This window comes from Phymastichus coffea, unplaced genomic scaffold, assembly GCF_024137745.1.
Source record: "Phymastichus coffea isolate CEN01 unplaced genomic scaffold, Cenicafe_Pcof_1.1 PCOF00096, whole genome shotgun sequence".
Lineage (NCBI taxonomy): Eukaryota > Metazoa > Arthropoda > Insecta > Hymenoptera > Eulophidae > Phymastichus > Phymastichus coffea.
The window spans coordinates 606259-625632 of record NW_026706907.1 but is presented as its reverse complement, the minus strand read 5'-3'; the positions used below and the strand labels follow the sequence as shown (position 1 = coordinate 625632).

The 19374-nt window shown below is 44.2% G+C and overlaps 3 protein-coding genes across 6 annotated transcripts; 2 read left to right on the top strand and 1 right to left on the bottom strand.

Moving 5' to 3' along the window:
- Positions 1–4457: 4457 nt before the first annotated feature.
- LOC131669688 (proton-coupled amino acid transporter-like protein pathetic) lies at positions 4458–10917 on the top strand. 2 transcript variants are annotated; one of them, XM_058944753.1, is made up of 10 exons: positions 4458–4697; positions 7766–7820; positions 7891–7982; positions 8863–8967; positions 9052–9202; positions 9283–9404; positions 9479–9861; positions 9936–10119; positions 10189–10355; positions 10509–10917. In XM_058944753.1, the coding sequence occupies exons 2-10, from the start codon at positions 7818–7820 to the stop codon at positions 10772–10774; spliced, it is 1473 nt and encodes a 490-aa protein (XP_058800736.1). In that variant the 5' UTR covers positions 4458–4697; positions 7766–7817; the 3' UTR covers positions 10775–10917. The 2 variants fall into 2 exon arrangements, with proteins under 2 accessions (XP_058800736.1, XP_058800737.1); XM_058944754.1 differs by lacking the exons at positions 4458–4697; positions 7766–7820; positions 7891–7982 and adding an exon at positions 8657–8796.
- Positions 10918–12919: 2002 nt separating this feature from the next.
- LOC131669716 (glutamic acid-rich protein-like) lies at positions 12920–14723 on the bottom strand. The gene is made up of 2 exons (XM_058944805.1): positions 13578–14723; positions 12920–13507 (listed from the first exon to the last, which is right to left on the bottom strand). The coding sequence occupies exons 1-2, from the start codon at positions 14327–14329 to the stop codon at positions 13288–13290; spliced, it is 972 nt and encodes a 323-aa protein (XP_058800788.1). The 5' UTR covers positions 14330–14723; the 3' UTR covers positions 12920–13287.
- Positions 14724–15838: 1115 nt separating this feature from the next.
- Positions 15839–18309, top strand: LOC131669683 (polyadenylate-binding protein-interacting protein 1). 3 transcript variants are annotated; one of them, XM_058944740.1, is made up of 8 exons: positions 15839–15943; positions 16092–16361; positions 16467–16543; positions 16625–17188; positions 17274–17389; positions 17461–17689; positions 17765–18084; positions 18167–18309. In XM_058944740.1, exons 2-8 carry the CDS (start codon positions 16199–16201, stop codon positions 18294–18296), a joined length of 1599 nt encoding a protein of 532 aa, XP_058800723.1. In that variant the 5' UTR covers positions 15839–15943; positions 16092–16198; the 3' UTR covers positions 18297–18309. The 3 variants fall into 3 exon arrangements, with proteins under 3 accessions (XP_058800723.1, XP_058800724.1, XP_058800722.1); XM_058944741.1 differs by lacking the exon at positions 15839–15943 and having other exon boundaries at positions 15950–16292; XM_058944739.1 differs by lacking the exon at positions 15839–15943 and having other exon boundaries at positions 15950–16361.
- The last annotated feature ends 1065 nt before the right edge of the window (positions 18310–19374 follow it).

The following is a 19374-nucleotide window of genomic DNA, read 5'->3' as shown; positions in this document are numbered from 1 at the left end:
TACCGTGTTAACGTTCTCATGGCAATTAACTCAGTTGAATTCGCTCGTGGCAAGTTTTGGATGTACACGAATTGCGATGAGCGGTCGAAAAGGCGAAACTGGCACCGCCTCACGCATCAGTATGTAATTGCAAACATTTCTTTTTTCTAATTCAACGCGTACGCTGCTACGAAAATCCTCGAGCGTGCGCGAAATATTTTCGCCGCGTCGCGGCTTTTGTTTCGTCGTAAAAATGACAGCGTTCGCACGCGCGAGCCGCGTTTTTCATCGGCCGTCTGCGCAAAACGACGCGCAACTATTATTTCCTGACGCTCGCGTGGTATCGTTTTTCGCGTGATCCCCTTACGAGAGCAGGACGACGATTTGACGCAATTGTCGAAAATCGCGGATGATGCGAGCAGAACGATGGCTGTCAGCTCGAGATTATTTATTTTCATTTTTCTGTCGCCCGTCGCACAATCCAGCGATCATAATTAATCTACATTCTAATCGTTCAGTTTGTCCAGAAATCGAATAAATTTCATATAATTAACATTTTTAAACTCGCATATGCTTTGAAAATATATTCGTTAGGGAAAACAAATCAGTGCTTATCGTTAAAGGGGCAAGATGCAACTCGCAATTAAGTTGATCGCTCGAATGGCATTATTTGTTTACAGGCTGAAATTGATAAGAAAGAAAAATTTTCTGATAATCAAACAATCGAACGCTTGATCTATTTTTAAGGAAGAATGCTAGCCACTTGAAAGTGATAAATCAGCGAGCCAATAAACAAAAAAATAAAACTCGTTCTTTTATCTTTTTATATTATGTCACTGAGACGCGGACAGCCAAATTAAGCTAGTACACTTGAATGGAACGTGACTTGGGTGTATTTTTTTCTCACGCGTTCCCGGGGGCCTTCTTAAATCGTCTGAATTATTAATTGTTGTCCACTTGATGACAATCAAGTCAATTGCTATCGATGATCGTCCCGTGCGACTCGCTGACTCCTCTTATCTTTATCGTGTACCTTTCAATCCAAGTGACAAACCCGGAATCAAAACGTTTAGTTAATGAGACAAGATTGACCAGATTCCTCGTAATGCGAGTGATCGTTAAAATGTGGCAAGAGATTCTTATTTGAACGTGGCTTTTGTAATCTTTCAAAAATTCTATAAATATAGATTTTTCAGTAATAAAAGAGTGAAATGGCGTTCGACGAAACTTTTCGCTGAAAGTGAACTCCAGCAAATATACAAATAGGTTGAATGATTAATGGGAACATTTGTTTCTATCTCGAAACGTGATTCTTATTCTTATACTTAATGAAGGGTAATATTATTCAATTATCCGTATCGTTCGAAAAACCCCCAAGATTTATATTGAATAGCGTGAGTCACTAAATTCTGTTGTAGTAATAACAAAAATGGCCCGAAAACATTAAGCAACATTTTCCTAACAATTTACAGAATGTCACCAAAATACATTTCATCATAAGCGTGTCGTTAAACATGAAATTTCCGTATCGAAATACCTATCGACTAATGGCACCTAAAACATATTAAGAACTCAGTGTAATCGTAAAATCGATTAGCAGACAAGATTATCGCTGAAGCATTAACGTAGCTGTGCATGCTCTTTTGTCACATTACGATGTAAACTTCGAAATACAATAACGAGTCACATTTAAAATTAAGTAGCCTCGAGCCTAAAAATAATATCGATAAAAAGTGCTCGTTTGCGCGGCAGCGTTGATAATCGGCGATTGTTATGCTTGGTCGCCTACTTGTGCCAGCGTGTCACGTGCTTCGAGTGCCTACACGTGAAGATATTACCAACTCCGACGCTCCTCGATTACCTTTCGATCTTACGCAATCAACGTTTGAAAAAAAAAAAAAAAAAGCTTAGCTTGCCGAGTAGGTGTACGCACTTTGTCGCTCTCGAGGCAAGAATTTAATTATTTCGTTATAGAGCTCGTTGATAAGATATTCAGGTCAAAGCAATCTGTCCCTCGATTTTTTTTCTCGCAAAATTGATCGAGTTCAAGTGCGTATTTCCCTCTCGAAGAGACATTGACACTTTCGTTGCGATAAAGAGAAAAAAAGTAAAGCTCGAAAGCTAAAGTAACCGTTTTTTTTACATATATATGTAGAGGGGGAGAGAAGAGAGAGAGAGAGAGATCATAGGAAAAAGGTAAAAAGTCACCTTGCGTACACGAACGCGAGATAAAAACCACGCGCACGGTAAACATTGTGCAACTGTGTACACGCGTATACGTGAGTAAATTACAGCGTGCCTCATCGGTTGATCGGCGCAGCGTGCGATCGACGAAGATACTCGCGTTCATTATGTTGACGAGCAACTTTTTCTTTCCTTAAGTGGTTTTTTCCAGGTAAGAATGCTAAAGGGAAACCATATCTCTATTGTCCGAAAAATCCACTAAAAGCTTAAGCAAGATTGTGAGCCGCTCGGAAGGTGTAGCATCGTCAAATAACTTTTTCCCCCTCGTCACTTTCTGCCCGCTACCATTTCGGTCGGACGTCACGCATCTGAAGCGAAGAGTAGGAATGTCTGATAAAAGTGTCCGTGGCTAATGTCGGCGACGGCGATAAGCTAAGCGAAGGACGGGAGATAGACCGCGACGCCGAAAATAGAAGTCGCGCAGCTCTCTCTCTCTCTCTCTCTCTCCTTCTCTCGAGGAAATCCGTCACGTCGAAAATCCACGGGAGCGCCACGGTCGCGTGAGAGCGCCCACCTATCGCCGCTGTACGTGGAGAGCGCGTGTCGCGGTTCGTCGATCGATCCTCACCAAACCGTGGCTCGCCAAAACGTGCCGGCACGACGGGATGCACGCGTGCGAGCCGCGATTTCGGCGCTATTTTCAGCGCCGGCGTTCTCTTGTCGGGGGGATTCCGTAGCTTTCGTCTCTCTGTCTCTCTGTCTCTCTCTTTTCGAGAGGTCGGCATTGAACTTGGCGCGCGACAATTGTTCCCAAAACGTTGGGCCGAATCTCGGCTGTCTCGTCGCGCTTCATCGCGATCACGTCAATTTCGCCTCCTTCTGCCAGGTGTGTTACGCGGCCCGTCGCGGATTGCGAAATGGAAAGAACGAGTTCGTCCAACTCTGTGCGTACATCCACTTGCGAATGCACGGTGTCTTACATTGTCGTTTGCGACAGATCAATTGGCTTTCGACAGAGTATCAAGTAGCACTATGCGTTTCCTAAATAAGTATAATAGATTATGTCATTGATATAAGTGAATCATTATGAAATGATACAAGATTCTTTTAATCATCGCTTGAATATAGTCTTATCACGTGATCCAAGTACGAAAAACAAACAAAAATTAACCTATCGTCCGATCTCGCGATTGCCTTGCATCAACCGCTACCGATCCGATTTCAGTCTCGCGCGTGTACGTCTGAGCGCGACGTCTGGAATAGCATCAGGATACCCGAGAATTGCGGGTACCCGTGTGCATCTATTTCAGGCAGCACGTGCTGTTCAGTCGATGTAAATCTTCCGCAGAGTAGCGCTACATAAGCGCATGGGCTTGCGTTCGCACGCGTACGAATCGTAGTAATTGACAGACATCATCAGAAATTGTAGAAATGCTTGATTATTTTCACTAGTGCCAACGTTTACAATAAAAATACTGTACTTTAAACATGACGTATAATAGATTTCGTAACTGAAATTTTACTTTGCAAAAAAAAAAACATAAAATTAATTAATGAAGATGATCAGAGAAAAACTTCTCACGTCAGCAGCACTTCAAAATTGTAAATGAAGTAGAAATCATTAGCGAACAAAATTTTTACAGTATCAATTGAGAGACTGACGATTATCAAGGTGGGTTTTTCATTATTTTGCTGCGGTTTAAAAGTATAGTGCTTTTGTGATAAACGTTGGCACTAGTGAAATAATCAAGCCTCTATAGTGACGTCTGTCAATGCCTACGAATCGCGTGCGTTCGAATTAACGCAATCGTATGCGCTTTATGCAGCGCTGCCCTTAAAACTGCGTCGTGTTTCGGTGTCGAGTTCTACCGGAAATTCCGTTATCGGTCTTCAACGAGTACTCCGATGCGTCTACGTGATGACGACACGGTAACGCGTGAATTTTTCATCAGCCCGATCGCGCCTGACTTTGCGATAAATTTCCAGTTTTTTTCCGAGCACATCAACAAGCATTCGCGCGTAGATAAAGCCGTTAGTGCAGGATGATGAAAGAAAATAACGAGCCAGAGAATTCGGCACGAGTGTGTCTAGACGTAAAAAGTATATTACAAGGATACATCAGTTCCCCTTGCACCGCAAAGCTCCGAAGAGAGGGAACTCTTCTACTGATGTATATTCGGGCCAGCGAGAGGGGCGGGGGGTAGGGAGAAACTCGTCCGTCTGGGCGGCGGGGAGGAAGAGCATGGCGCCGCGGCACATTTCCGACGACACGCTCACGGCTCATTCTCAGTCTATGCCGAGCCGAGCAGCGGAGCATACAGTCGCGGGTGTACGTACCTGGTGCGCGTGTCCGATCAGTCTCTCTCTCTCTCTCTCTCTCTCTCTCTCTCTCTCTCTCTCTCGCTCTCTGCCTTGTCGGACTGTGCACGATAATGAGACAGCGCTGACCCGAGGCACACGTTTCAGCGATTTTTTAAAAATTTTTTTGTCAGCTTCGCGCTGCGAGCGTCCGCCACGGCTTGTCGCAGAGCAAGGTGAGTTCGTAGCAACGGTAGCTTCGGCGATCGATGAACAATCGCGGCCGGCGAGTTCATTGACGATCCGTGCGGGCCGTGTTGCGTCAGCCCGAAAAAAAAAAAAAAAAAAAAAAAAAGAGCCGCCCAACGTGCGGCGCGCCGTTGCAGCGCGCCTCGTGCGCTATATTTGAAAAGTCGGCCGCGTATTTTTAACGCGCGTTCGAGATGGTCGTCCACCTCTCCATCGGGCGAGCGGAAAAAGGGGAAAATATGAGAGAAAAAAATTGAGCAGTCGCGAGCGTCCGCACGTGGGCGCGAGCGAAGCGGCCGCGCGCGAAGCACGTGGGTTTCCCGCGAGATGCCGACGCTCGGGGCTATGATGTAACTATGGTATTCCGTGCGTGTGCGGAAGGAGGATCGATAGCAAGAGCGAACGCCCTTTATTCGGGACGGACGAAGGTCTTATAGCTTTCTGCTCCTTCCGTATGCTAATTGGCTTCGGGTGGCGCGACTGCCGGAGCTTTTTTCGAACTGGTTTTTCCACAGGAACAATCGGCGTTCTCTCGTCGACGGGCCTCTCCGGTGTAATTTATTCGTGCTTCTTAGAAGAGGGTCGAGCGTGCTTGGAATTCTCACCGCTCGAACGATGCACCGACGAGGCGCTGTATTCGACGAGTGCCCGACGAAACGGCATTGATCAACGGGCCGCGCCGATGTGCTCTAATGGAAATCGTCGATCAGCGTGAGCGCGAAGAAGCGAGGCGCGTCGTTCCGCGACGGGAACGGTGGCCGCTTCACGCGTGATTTACGACGCGAGCGACGCAAACTCGTCGACGCCTTCGCGGATTACCGCGACGCGTGTATTGACAAACGTTGCGCCGCTGTACACCTTTTGTTCGCGCTGGCACACAAGTCGCTAACGATGCTGTAAACTGCCGCGGTGATAATATTTATTCGCCGGCTCGCGAACGCTTTGTGCGCCGCGGATATACCTCTCGTGGAAGTGAGCTCGGAGGCTCGCGCGCTAACCCGGTCAGTCGCGAAAATTGCGAGCGTCGCGCGCACGACGACGACCTGACATTAGCGTAATGCGCGAGAAATTGGCGCGTGGACATGGCAATGTCAAGCGCGAACGCTCGATTGTATCTTGTTTTGGTTCGCCGTGATCGCTGATAAAAGGTCGGCGACAAAATGAGAAATGTGCCGATAACGAGGGCGATGCATATCGAGTTGTAGCCGTGGACGGGCGTAATTGAAGGCTCGATTGAAAGTTTGCCGTCACAGCGTGTGATTCGCGCTTCCGACCGTTACTCTTGAAGAGAAAGAGAGAGAGAGAGAGCACGAGAGAGAATGACGTGACGTAAGAGACGCAAAGACCTACGCAACAGATGCTTATCTCTCTCTCTCTTTCTCTCTTTCTCTCTCTCTCTCTCTCTCCTTTAGACTCGCTCACGGGGGTGGCAAGTAGATAGTATTAGTTGAATCAGAAAAGTGAACGGAGAATCGAGCAAAGTTCACGAACGACGTGCGAGGTGTCGCCGATGACGCCAAGCGCAGGTCAAGAGCGTTTCTTTTCGGTTAGCTGACTAATCGAATCCAAGCGCGCTCGCACACAATAGAAACGCGACTCGCCAAAGGCCTTGTAGTTCGTAAAACTATAACAATCACCGGCCAGTTCTTCCTTATTCAAGGAAGCTACGTCGAGATGATAACGTGGGGAACTCGCTAAATGTAGACGATGCTCGCACGCGAGCTGATTGCGACGGTCACGAAGGCAACTCGAGTTTGCGGAAAGCGTGTACTAATTCACTTTGCCGCTCGGTGATTGGATTCGGTAAAGTGCTCGGAACTTAACGTAGTTTTATTATTGAATGCTCGGCTTCTATCGTGATCTCTCGATAAAACGCCACCCAACGCGATCGATCTCGTATCTGTCAAGCGCATTTGGAATTGCCGTTTGCGAACAATACCGAACAGGAGGTTTTTTGCTACGCGTCTCTCGACACGGTATCAGCGTAAAGTCAGCAGTTAGCACTACTCTGAACGCTCAATTGACGACGCGTCGTCCCTTTCAATGCTTGCAGCTCCTTTTTCTTCCCGCGCACGCGCTAATAATTGCATAATTGCACCGAGCGAACCGATTGAATTGAGCGATCGTGCGAAGCCCATAGCGTCGCGATAAGCTGCAAACGCAAAGATCGCGGAATCGCTCGGCAAAGTTCACGTCGGATCGAGCGAAGAAAGGAGTCCATAGCTATCTCGTCGACGCTTTTGCGAAGCTGCGCGAGCTATTATTATTCTTGCTCGAGCCGACGATTCTGTTCGCGGCACTTTATCGAGGTTGCACAATTGAGCGCATTCGAGACGAAAAAAATGGCGCGATTCACAATTATTTCAAAAGATCGAAGACGGCGCACAATAACAAATGAGATAAGATAAACGTCCGGCAACCATTGTCGACGACAGTCCAAGCGTGTGCCGAATCGTGCGGTGCCGACCAGAGCCGCGTGAATCTTGCAGCCTCGTTCGATCGTGCTCGCGGAAGCGTTTCAACGGGACGGATGTGCTCGCAGTGCGTTGCACTTCGGAGCCACGCGCGTTACGCAATCTTTGCCTCGAGGAGAGCCGAGCGCACCGAGAGCGTTTTCCTCGAACGACGAACACCACGGGGCCGCAACGATACCCGCCGGTCAGACGCTTCTCTTTCTGCTAGATATATATGTATAAAGCGCGGTCTCTGCGGCGACCACGCGCTTCGCCGTTATCGGCGTACGCGGAAATTTTCCCCCGCGCCGTCGCGTCGACGAGCCTCAAAGTGCAGCCGAGTCGCGTTCGCAGCAGGCGAGCGATCGTCGGGTCGATCGGTCAGGCATCGATTTCGGGCCCGACACCGCTCGCGGGAACTGTAATGTGGATCAAGGGGTTCGCGAGCGCGTGCAATTTTCACGAGCAACGATGCAGGCGCACGCCGTACGTGCAGGCGTGGGATGTGGGTCGCGCGGCGCTTTTATCGATTTGACTCCTCCGCTCCTTCCACCCTTGGGCGTATCTATCGATTATTAACAAAGCGCTTCCTTCGTTCGCAGCTCGCACGTCGATAATTGAAAGTACAAAGAGACGCGAGACACGGCGGTAACAATGGTGAGTTTCGCTTAATACGCCACGAAGGCTAATATTGGACGATCAGTGACTTTGACGCTCGTTTCTGCAGGTCGAAGACAACAATCACAAGACGCATCCAACGGAGCTAGATACCTTCCTGCCGCACGACGGATCCAACCAGAAGGATGGTCTCGCAGCCAAGTGAGTGTTCCGATCGAGTCATTGGCGTCGCGCTATTTACGAAGTAGAGCTTATATTCCATTGTCGCTCGGATTCCGCGCGAGCAATTGCAAGCCGGACGTGGCGCACGCCACGACAAGCCAAGTATCTTGACTTTACTCACTCGCCGCGATCCGTATTTCGACGTTCGACCGGGCGATTTGCGTCCGTAGCAAGCGCGCCGAGTAGTACTCCTGCGCGCAGCGCCCTCGACTCGTTCAACAGTCGGGCCGCGCTGTGCGCACCAACGCACGCGCCTCGTCGCGGCGTATTTTGGCGCGACACGCGCCGAACGAAGAAATAAATTTTTCCCGACAAACAAATCTCGCGTCGGCAATAATGATGTTTGCCAATCCGTCTGTTTAGGGAAACGGGATTGGAGTGGCGTCTCCGAGCGACGACTCTGATCTTTGAACTTTTGACTGTTGCAACGATAACTGCGCACAGCGAGGCGAGCGTTTCGCAACGGGGCCCCGCTCGGTTCCGCGCGTTGCAAAAGCGCGCGCTCGAGTTTTGTCAATTCGCGAATTCGCGACGAGGACAATATTTTCGCGCCGGCAAGAGAAGTTCCGGGGGTGGGGGGGGGGGGGGGGGGGGGATTTAAAAGGCGCGCAGTGGTCTGTCGCGTTCGATCGGGCCGCCCGCGCCGTGCGTCACGCTTTCCCGCATAACTGGACAAAACGCGCGCGCTCGTTTACTGGACTTTCAGCCTCGAGAAAAAGCAATGCCCGTTGTCGCTCGCTCGACCGCCAGTCTCGAACGCTATGGCTAAGCAAGTGCATCGAAACGTCGCCGAGTACGACGATTATTCGATATCCAAGCCCGAAGGATTGGCTTAACTCTTCGCTTTTTTGCTTTACAGGTACCAAGTGCAGGTGGCAAGTCGAGACGTGGAGAGCGCGGCGGCACAGCGCGATGGCAAAGGTTTTGATCCATTCTTGGAACGTAAAGTGCCCAATCCTACCACGTAAGTTACTCACCCGCTTCTTTTCTCGACGAGTCGAAACACCGATTGCTGTTCAACTCCGTTGTTTTGTTGTTGCTTGCGCAGGGATTGCGACACGCTTACCCATCTGCTGAAAGCGTCGCTCGGAACGGGCATCCTGGCAATGCCCGACGCCTTCAAGAGTGCCGGTCTAGTTGTGGGGATCTTCGCGACGGTGCTCGTCGCGTTTGTCTGCACACACTGCGCCTACATTTTGGTGAGTATCGACGTTATTAAGAAAAGTTCGGCAACCGGTTAGTGGCTTGATTTGATTGGCGCCATTCTGCTCGGTCACAGGTCAAATGCGCACACGTCCTTTACTACAAGACGAGGAGAACGCAGATGAGCTTTGCAGAGGTGTCCGAAGCCGCATTCGCCACTGGGCCCAAGTGGGCGCGCGGTTTCGCCGTACCCTCGAAGTAATTGACGTTCTATCGAATAATCGACACGGAGGACAGAATTATTCTTGCAACTACCTTGTCTCTTCCCGTAGGTACTTGATCCTGATAAGTTTGTTCGTAACTTACTTCGGCACATGCAGCGTGTACGCAGTAATCACAGCGAAGAACTTCAATAAAGTGATAAATTACTATCTTGACGATGTTTACCATTCGGATTATCAAGTGGATATCAGGTTCATGATACTCGCATTGCTCATACCAATGATATTATTGAGCTGGGTTCCCGATCTCAAGTACCTCGCGCCTGTTTCCATGATCGCCAACTTTTTAATGAGCGCCGGCCTGGGAATCACGTTTTACTACCTGATCATGGGACTGCAAGATGGAATCAGCTTCGAGAAAACTCCTGCGAGTGGTGCTATAGCAGCGTTTCCCAATTTCTTCAGTATTACTATTTTCGCCATGGAAGCTATCGGTAAGAACATTCGTTATCTTCATTTTCGTAAATTTTCAATTGCTGGAAAGATTCATTCAAATGTGGTTTTACAGGGGTTGTAATGCCACTGGAAAATAGTATGAAAACGCCCCAGCATTTTACTGGAATTTGTGGAGTGCTCAGCAAGGGAATGTCAGGCGTGACATTTGTTTACATTATCCTTGGCTTTTTAGGATATGCTTGTTACGGCGATGCGGTAGAAGGCAGTATTACTTTGAATTTACCTACTGCAGAAATGTAAGTTGACATTAATCCAATCTCGTTGTATAACATGTAGAAACTTAACTATGGTCATTTTAATTGCAGTGCTGCACAAGTTGTACAGATTTCTATTGGTCTAGCAGTTTACTGCACGTTTGGCTTGCAATTTTACGTGTGCCTTGAAATTGGCTGGGATTCTATCAAAGGTTACTTCACCAAAAGCCCACTTCTTGCCAATTATGTTATGAGAACTGTTCTGGTTACTGGGGCAGGTATGTTTGTCTCATACTGTTTCTTATTATAATTAATTTTGAGTTTCACTTGTTAATTTTGATGTGAACCTGTGGATCTATTTAAGTTATTTGAAGTATTTTTATGTTAATAAATAATTTATTTTAAGAGCTAACATAAAATACTTTTTACAGTTTTGCTGGCCATAGCTTGTCCAACTATTAGTCCATTTATCGGACTGATTGGTGCATTTTGCTTTTCGATATTGGGTCTTCTTATTCCTGCCTTCATAGAGACTGTTACTTACTGGGACGTTGGATTTGGAGCGTACAACTGGGTTATGGTTAAAAATGTTATCATCTGTGTCATAGCTATGTTGGCATTAGTATTTGGTTCAGAAAGTGCCGTCCGTGATATAATTAAAGAGTTCATTACTACGCCGGACGGTTCGAAAGTATAATGTGAAAAAATGAAAGTTGCCTAGGTGCTAAATTTTAATGAACTTTTTTATATATACACAAAATATTTTTTGTAAATATGTTTTAAAAAATTGTCTAGTTTGAAAGTAAAGATTTTTTATACAAATTAAAAGTTCGTATTGGATATATCTCCCTTATTTTGTATCGATGCTCTCTTCATTTTTCTTATAAATAAATAACTGAATACTCTTTTTATCATAATAATGAAAAATTATTTATTTATGATAAAATGTCAAAGTAAATGATTTAAAACTTAGAGTATACAACTGTTTATAATTATCATGGTTATTCATCTTAAATAAATTTTTTATATGCACATTTTTATCTTAAATCTTTGCTATCACTGAAAAGTTTTTTGTGATGATATTAAACAAAACTATTTGATACTTCAAAACCATGTGCAGAAGTTTCAATAAAAAAAATTCACTTTTCTAATGGTGCGTAATTTAATAGTTTTTCAATGAGATCTACATGACCAAGAAGCATTCTTCTGCAACAATATCTCTTAAGTCCAAGAGAATCCAGAGCATCACTGAAATTGGAAAATGCACTTGTAAGACAAAAAAATATCAGTGCACATGCATGAAATCATGAACTATTCTAGCATGTAGTTATTATGAGCTATTATGACATGGCATGCAATATTTTTCAAGAGCTATTAATTATTGCACAAAGTCTTGATTGACTCTACACACATAGAAAATTGCAAATCATTAACAAAAAGGTAATTGAAAACAAATACAGATAATCGAGAAGGTTAGGTTACCCTTCCGTGTATTCAGCTTGGAGCAAGCCAAGATACGCCTCCCATTTGTTGCCGATGACTTTGCCACACGTGAAACAGCGGACAGGAATAATCATTGTGTAAAATGCACTTAAACTTTAGTTACAGATCTTAACTGTTTTTTCCCTGCTTCGCGTTATAACAGCACCTTCTTATTCTAACAGAAATTAGGTAAGAGCAACAAGATCAGAAAGATGGCTCAAAACTAAATAAAAGAAAGACTGAAGCCTTAGGGTGTATACAGGAGTGTTCTGACACTATAGCTGTCAGGCTATGACATCCATTCTGACACATGACTAGACTTAAGACTACAGCCCAACCATCCGCGAGCAGGCTAGTTCTATATAGGGATTTATAGGAGGCGCGTATATGAAAAACAATTGTGAGAAACAAGTAAATAAATTGATAAATGAAAATCTAAAATAAGTAATGTTTTGTAATATTGATTTTATATAAAGATTACTGAGTTTAAAATCTATGTATATTAATTAATTTGCGTATTTCTTACACTTCTTAAATTTTGTTTTCAAAATACGCGCTTATAAATACCTATGGAACTAGCCTGCGCACGGATGTCTGCGTAATGATATAGTTATGTGTCAGAATTCATGTCAATTTGAAAATGTCAGAATTGTTCTGTAAACATTTAAAATAAAATTTTGGATTGAATGGTCGGTGCGGTGGTGTTCCTAGCAGCCAACAGTGAAACGTCTACCCAAGTAGAGAGGAGGAAAGAGTCTTTAGTGGGAGAGTAGCGAGGAGTAAGAGATATTTTGTCCAAGCAGGATAGCGTAACAGCAGAAGCTGAATAACTATTATAATGGAATTAGAAATGTATTTTCTACCTGACCGCGCAACGGAAGGTCATTTGAAACCGACGCTCGCAACAGAAATGTTATTGCTTACAACGCGGTGTCCCTATTATTTTGTAGGAATATTTCCAACGAATTTTCTTAGCACCGAATGTCTCTTTAAGTCACAGAATATTCTCTAAACTAAACACTCACAGAATATTACTTTGACTTTGAACGTAATTTCTGGTCGAAGGTTTTAATTATTTTCAAGAATTAGGAAAGACAAGGCTAAGGTGTACAAAAATAAATTTTTAAAATACACAAAAGTTGGCCGTCTGAAATCGATAGTTTCCACATTGTCTGGCCCTTTAATATTTAATTTTTACGAATGAATATCACACTAAAAAAAATTTCTTTTGTAGCAACAGGTTTTCTCTTGGCTTAAGAGGATTATACTTTCAAAATAGTACCAAAAAAATTTTTCTCTTGTAATAAGATTGTTACTTAGTAGGATCGAATTTACTGTTATCTTGACACAAGAATGAATTTTTATAAATAACTCTTTCACTTCATTTAATTAGTATTTTTATTTTAATCTCTTAATTTAATTTGCTCATTGATTGATTGTTATTAACTGAACATAAGAACATAAGAACGTTAAAAGAATACTGGATTACTCATGAATTCTACAGTATTCATTTCTAATTATATAAACACTTGTCAATTATACATTTATTCATAATACAATTGACAAACACAGTGATTAATTTTTAATGTAAAATATTATCATCAAATATTACTCAAATCAATCAGAAATTCTGAAATGATCGCATTTATCGGTTTCCGCACGAAGGTGAATTCGCAATAAAATCATACTCGTTATATGATTTATATTGGCGAAGAGTATACTCGCGAATTACATCTCCAGATGATTCAATTCCTTGATGACCCGATTCATCAAGCATTGACTGCGTATGCCGTCGATATCTAAGTTTTGGACTCGCATCTGGTGGAGCTTCAACTCATCATAGAACGACGGCGTCTTTTCCGACTCAGACATTTCCAACATCATCGTTAGGCGCGACATCGAGTATTTGAGAGCCCAGTCTACAAGCGGACAGTTGTTCGACCTCTCGCTGAAAACGACAATAAGAAGAGTCGGTAAGAGCAAGCCAGTTCGTGTCTTGCGATGCGCGATGAACATACCTCGCGTTGGGCAAGTTGTGGAAGATGGGCGGGTTCCAGTCAACCATGGCCTCGCGGTAGAGCGTGATTTCCTTGGTGACGCGCTGCATGAGATTCTGTGCATAATTTATGTCCAGCTGGTGAGGCCACTGCGGCGGCTGCGACTGTTGCTTCTGCGACTGCTGTTTCGCCTCTTGCTGCTGCTGCTGCTGCTGCTGGTCCTTCTTCTCATATTTCTCTTCGCTCTCCTCATCTTCCTCTTCGCTCTCCTCATATTCCTCTTTGCTCTCGTCATCTTCCTCTTTGCTCTCGTCATTTTCCTCTTCGCTCTCGTCATTTTCCTCTTCGCTCTCGTCATCTTCTTCGTTCTCGTCATCTTCTTCGCTCTCGTCATCTTCCTCTTCGCTCTCCTCATCTTCCTCTTCGCTCTCCTCATCTTCCTCCTCGCTCTTCTCATATTCCTCCTCCTCCTTTTCATATTTCTCCTCCTCCTTCTCATATTCCTCCTTCCATGCCTGCTCTATCTTCTTTTGCTCCTGCTTGTACCAATTCTCGACACTGATGCACATGAGCTCGTGCTCTTTCGCGTTCATCAACAGCTGATCGCACATGTTTATCTTGGATCTTAGACACATAGTGGACAACTTCGTCAGCATTTTTAATCGTCTCACATTATGGCGCAACTCTTCGACTGAATTCGTTATGTTTCTAGACTTCTCTTCCAACTGCGGATATATCTGCTCCTCGAGCTGCACCTGGTATGGATCCGGCATCGTTGCTCGAGTTGCACTGGACACCGTCAGTTTGCGTACCTAGCCGAGACTCGCCAACGACTGCCACCGATTCTACTGAAGACCGAGTAACCTGTGCTGCCAACCTTTTATACTCGCGGGTTTTTCCTCCGAAGCGTTGTTGGATTGACTACTCGGAGGCGGGATTCTTAGGGAAATTTGCGACAGTTTACCGATTACTTGCGCTTCTTGACGAGCTCGAGGGGAGGCCCTCGGAACGCTCAACTTTCCTAATTGCCACTTCTTCAATTTTATGCACTCCAAGCGGTCCTCGGAGTTCAGACTGATTACCTCTCCGCGGGTATGCTCTTTGCCAAACTCGCCTAGCTGCTTGACGACGCGCTGGCCCCTCATCCGATCTTCCGTACGCGTACTACCCGCGATCTGTAGCTTCGAGCGCGGAGGACTTCAACGCGTACTGCGCTTCGCGCCCGTCAAAGCTGCCTCGAATTATGCACTTGGATTATTTTCGCCGCGCCAACTTCCCCTCTGCCCCCCCGCCCCTCTCTATACAGGACAGTATTTTTCTTGAGCCAAAGCTGATGGATCCCAACTGATGGAACTAAAGATCATTATGGTATATTGATTTATGGAGGTGCAGCATAAAATACCGCGCTTTGGGCGAAATTCGACCCTAAACAGTTACGTTCAATGCCACTGTACTGACAATGGGATAGCGTGAAAATGTCATTTAAAAAATATTTATGGTTACCACTCGAGCACGTCAGTCGAAATTAGTATTGTTTAGTAATTGTTGCTCGTTAGCGTGTACATTTTCAAAGGTTTTTGAGCATTACCTTTCTTTAATCACGCCGCTTCGAAACCTCTAAGCAAAATCTAAATTGCCTCCTCCATCGGCTGTTCCGTTCACTATCGATTATTTAACGTTAAAAAGTCTAAATTTTCGTACGCTTGGCGAAAAAAGAGCTTTGAAAATTATACATTTCAACCGTCGTATTGAAATAGTACGATGCAATAAAAGTGCGGGAAAGTAAATTGTTGTCTCGTGTGGCGTTTACGCCCAAGCGAAGCGAGGCTGAAAAGGTACACAAGCCGAGTATCTCTTTCCCGAACGCGTTATATAGCTACGATATTTTTCAAAACAACTTGCGGAAAGCACGAATTTAAAGGCGTGTGTTTTCATCGAGCGCGCGGCAATGTCGTACTTTTCGCGCGGCGCGCTGAAAAAGAATACAACATTGCCGCTTTCTCGTCGAGTTTTCACCGATTTCGACGAAGCAGTCAGCGGCAGCAAAGCTCATCGTGGGAATAATTCATTGTTTAGTCGCGAGATTCGCGCCGCTGTCTTCGACATCCGCTCGCTCGATGTCAGCACTGTGTTTCCGTATGCGGTGTGATGTGTCGAACACACCATACACACGCATACACACATGCACACACATACACCACGCAGCGTCAATAGATTCTGACGTAGTATTGGCGATCCGTAAACTTTACAGCGAGTTAACCGGAGAGAGAGAGAGAGAGAGAGAGAGAGAGAGAGAGAGAGAGAGAGAGAGAGAGAGAGAGAGAGAGAGAGAGAGAGAGAGAGAGGAACGTGCGCAAGTGTACGTGCTGTCGTTGAGTTCGCTGGTTGTAAGTATTAGCCAAACGCACAAACGTTTACTTTTGTACATACGTTGAGGCCCGATTAATTTCTCGAGCCTCGTGCGCGGCATTGCGAAACACAGCTTCGGTCAAGCGGACTCCGAAAGAAACGGAAAATCTTTTTGATTTGCCGCAGAGCAAGCTCTCTCGACTTTATGTCGAGAAGCGGCAAAGCGCTACCCGCCTAACCTTTCTGCATCACGCACGTTTCGCGACGACGAGGCACGCACGCATAATATAATAATGGAGAATTCCGAGGCAGCCGGAACGGCAGCAGCAGGAGGTGGTGTCGGCGATGTCGTGACAGCAGCAGCAGCGTCCAACGAGAGACTGCCAGGTAAAGGACGTGGTCGTGGTCGTGGTAATAGCGACCAGGAGCCATTGAGGAGACCACACCAGGGTGCTGGTAAATACACATGCAATGGATACCGCGTTTATATGTGGAGATTGATTCCTCTTTTTTTCTCCTGTTCTCGCTCGATCTCACTCATTGTTTATTGTGCTATCGTAGGTGGCGTCAGTGACATCGTGAAAAATTCAATGCTATCCGTCGATGCTGCCGAGTTCGTTCCCAAATTCTTCACCCCGGTAAAGTTTTTATTCGCTGCTCACGTTCGATTAATTAAATTAAGCTTCTTCCTACTTACGATTGTTGTAATTGTTATTCAGCCGGCACCTCAACCCCAACAGGCTCCAACCCCAGGTGCAGCTCCAGGTGTAGCTCCAGGTGTAGTCCCAGGTGCAGCCCCAGTTCTAACTCCAGTTCCAGCCCCAGTTCCAACCCCAGTTCCAACTCCAGCTCCAACTCCAGCACCTCAGAGGAGTTCAGTTCAGGATCGTTTAAATATTGCCAGGCAAGCACCAAATGTGCAGCAAGTAATGTTACAGCGACAGCATGGACAGCCTTATTCAGCTACCTACGCAGTACAGCAGCCAATCTATCCTCAAGCTTACCAGCAATACCCAGAAGTTGCTTATCAGTATCAACAGTACGAGTATCCAGTAGATTACGACGATTACAATAGTGATTCTGTTGGATACTTTCATAATGTGTCTGACTATCCGCCCAATGATATTAATCTTTGCTTGGCTCAACTTGATAATAGCATAAGGACTCTGACTGCTAATCCTGGCAAGTTTGACACATTATTGACTCAGTTGGCTGATACAATTAGTCCATTCTTAGATCAATCTGGTCCATGTCACGATATCTTTGATATGATTCTTGAGCAGGTAAGATTGTTGAAAGTATTTGTGCCATTAGAGTTTATACATAATATCGGAGATAAATTTATTAATTTTTTATCTATTTTTGCAGTCAATAATTGAAGGAAATTTCCGATACAGTGGAGCAAGGCTTTGTGTTCATCTAGATACAATGGCTTTTGACAATAATAAGCGTACATCAGTTTTCAGAGATACTCTCATTAGCCAGTAAGTGAGGCCCATCAAAGTAACTAGCAGATAAGAATGTTTAATAATGCATTTTTATGTGTTCATTACAGGTGTACACAAAGGACTGAAGAACAATCAGAGAGTTGGAGACAGAACAGTAAACAAACAGATGAAGAGGAGAAGAGATGTCACGGTTTGATTTTCTTTTTGGCAGAGTTGGTTACACAAATGGAGTCTGAGCCCGCCTCACTGCTTGGAAAACTTTTCATACAGTTGATAAGCACTGTACTACAGAATCCAGCCCCCACGTCAGCCAAAAACATTTGTCAAGCTTTAAAGGTGATTATTGCCAAACGAATCACAAAGATCATTTAGTTATCGCGACAGTTAATAATCATTGTTAATGAATTGCAGTTGGCAGGCCAAACTTTAGAACGAGACAGCAGCAGCGGTAATAAGAGCGACATGGAGCATGTAATGCGTTTATTGACAGATCTAGTCATTCAAGGCCGAGTAGACCAGCACGTAGGCCGCATGGTTGACAGTGTCAGCGAGCTGAGAAGCGGTAACTGGGGCGTTATCTCTTCTCATGTGCCAACACCACTTGTCGAGATTAAGCCACCACTCATTTCCCAAGTAGTGGTCAATGAACCGATATTCTATGGTCCTGATGGTGAAATCATATCTGAAGAAGAAAGTAGGTTCCTGGATGGTTCGGCAGAATCAGAGCTTGTGTGAGTACTGATTATTGGTTTCACGTTTGATTTGTGGATGCATGGGAAAGTAACAAGAATGTTTGTTTTTTTGTTACAAAAGTCAAGAGTCTTGGGAAACCAACCCCGTGGATGATGCGATGGCCGAAGCTTTCGAGGAGTTCTTGAAATTTTCTGAAAACAATAACAAAGCTAACCAAAATAATGTACAGACACATTCTAATCAGCATTAGAGAACTATGCTTTTTCTTTATGTTTTAGAGGTAACTTTGTCTGATAATTCCAAATGAACTCGTTCCACCTGTTGACGTTAAACAAGGAGAAACAAATATCACACTAGACACTCGAGCCATTTATTCCATTAAATATTATAGTAAATTAAATCAGTAAATCAATTTGTACAGATATCTCTGTTTACCGCAGGTTCGTAGAGAGGCAAGATGTAATGGCATAGCGTACATCGTCAATCGTACTTAGGGAATAAGATATTTTAAAGAATTTAAAGAAAGTGTCTAAATATTACACGGAGAAAATGCGGTGTTGCTAGATATAAATTAACGTAAACAAGAAAACTGTACGTACTTTAGAAATAAGCAAGTCTTTCATATACATCACACTCGTGTAATTTTTTTGTATTTTTGCATATTTTTACCGAACTCTCTCTGATTAAATCTGGAATTGTGAAATTGTAAATGTAGATAAAAAGCTGTACGTTTTTTATTTTGCATGCTAAGATATGATTTATTTTTCTTCTTTAGTTCACAAAATTGCCGGGTGAGTAACGGATATTATTATTATTTTATTTGAAGTCAGTGATGTTTGCAATTAAGTTTTTATTTGTGAGATGCTGGAGAATATATATAAATATATATTTTTTGTTTGTTATGCTTTAATAAAATTGAAAAACAGGCGATTCAAATAGTTTTTTCTCCGTGTATATAAGAGCATAGTAATATCACTTATGTATGTTTTACAAAAGTTTTGTTAAAATGGGCACTATTGTCTACTGCACAACATTAATTTTATCTTTATTTTGTAAAAGTTATTATTTTATAAAAAAATTATCATTAATGCTTTTTTATATTATATAGTATTAAAAAGCACTTAAGTAAATTAATTTAAAGAAATCAAATTCTTTGACGAATTCCCATCCTTGGCGGTAAATTATGCCCTGACGAGCACATGCGATCACTTGGCTGCGATACTTCTCTAAATTGGTAAACGGTACTGCATTATCTATAAAACTGCTTTTTTGAAGTTGTTATTATTATTTTTTTTAATATCGAGTATTCCTTGGTGTAATAAGAAAAA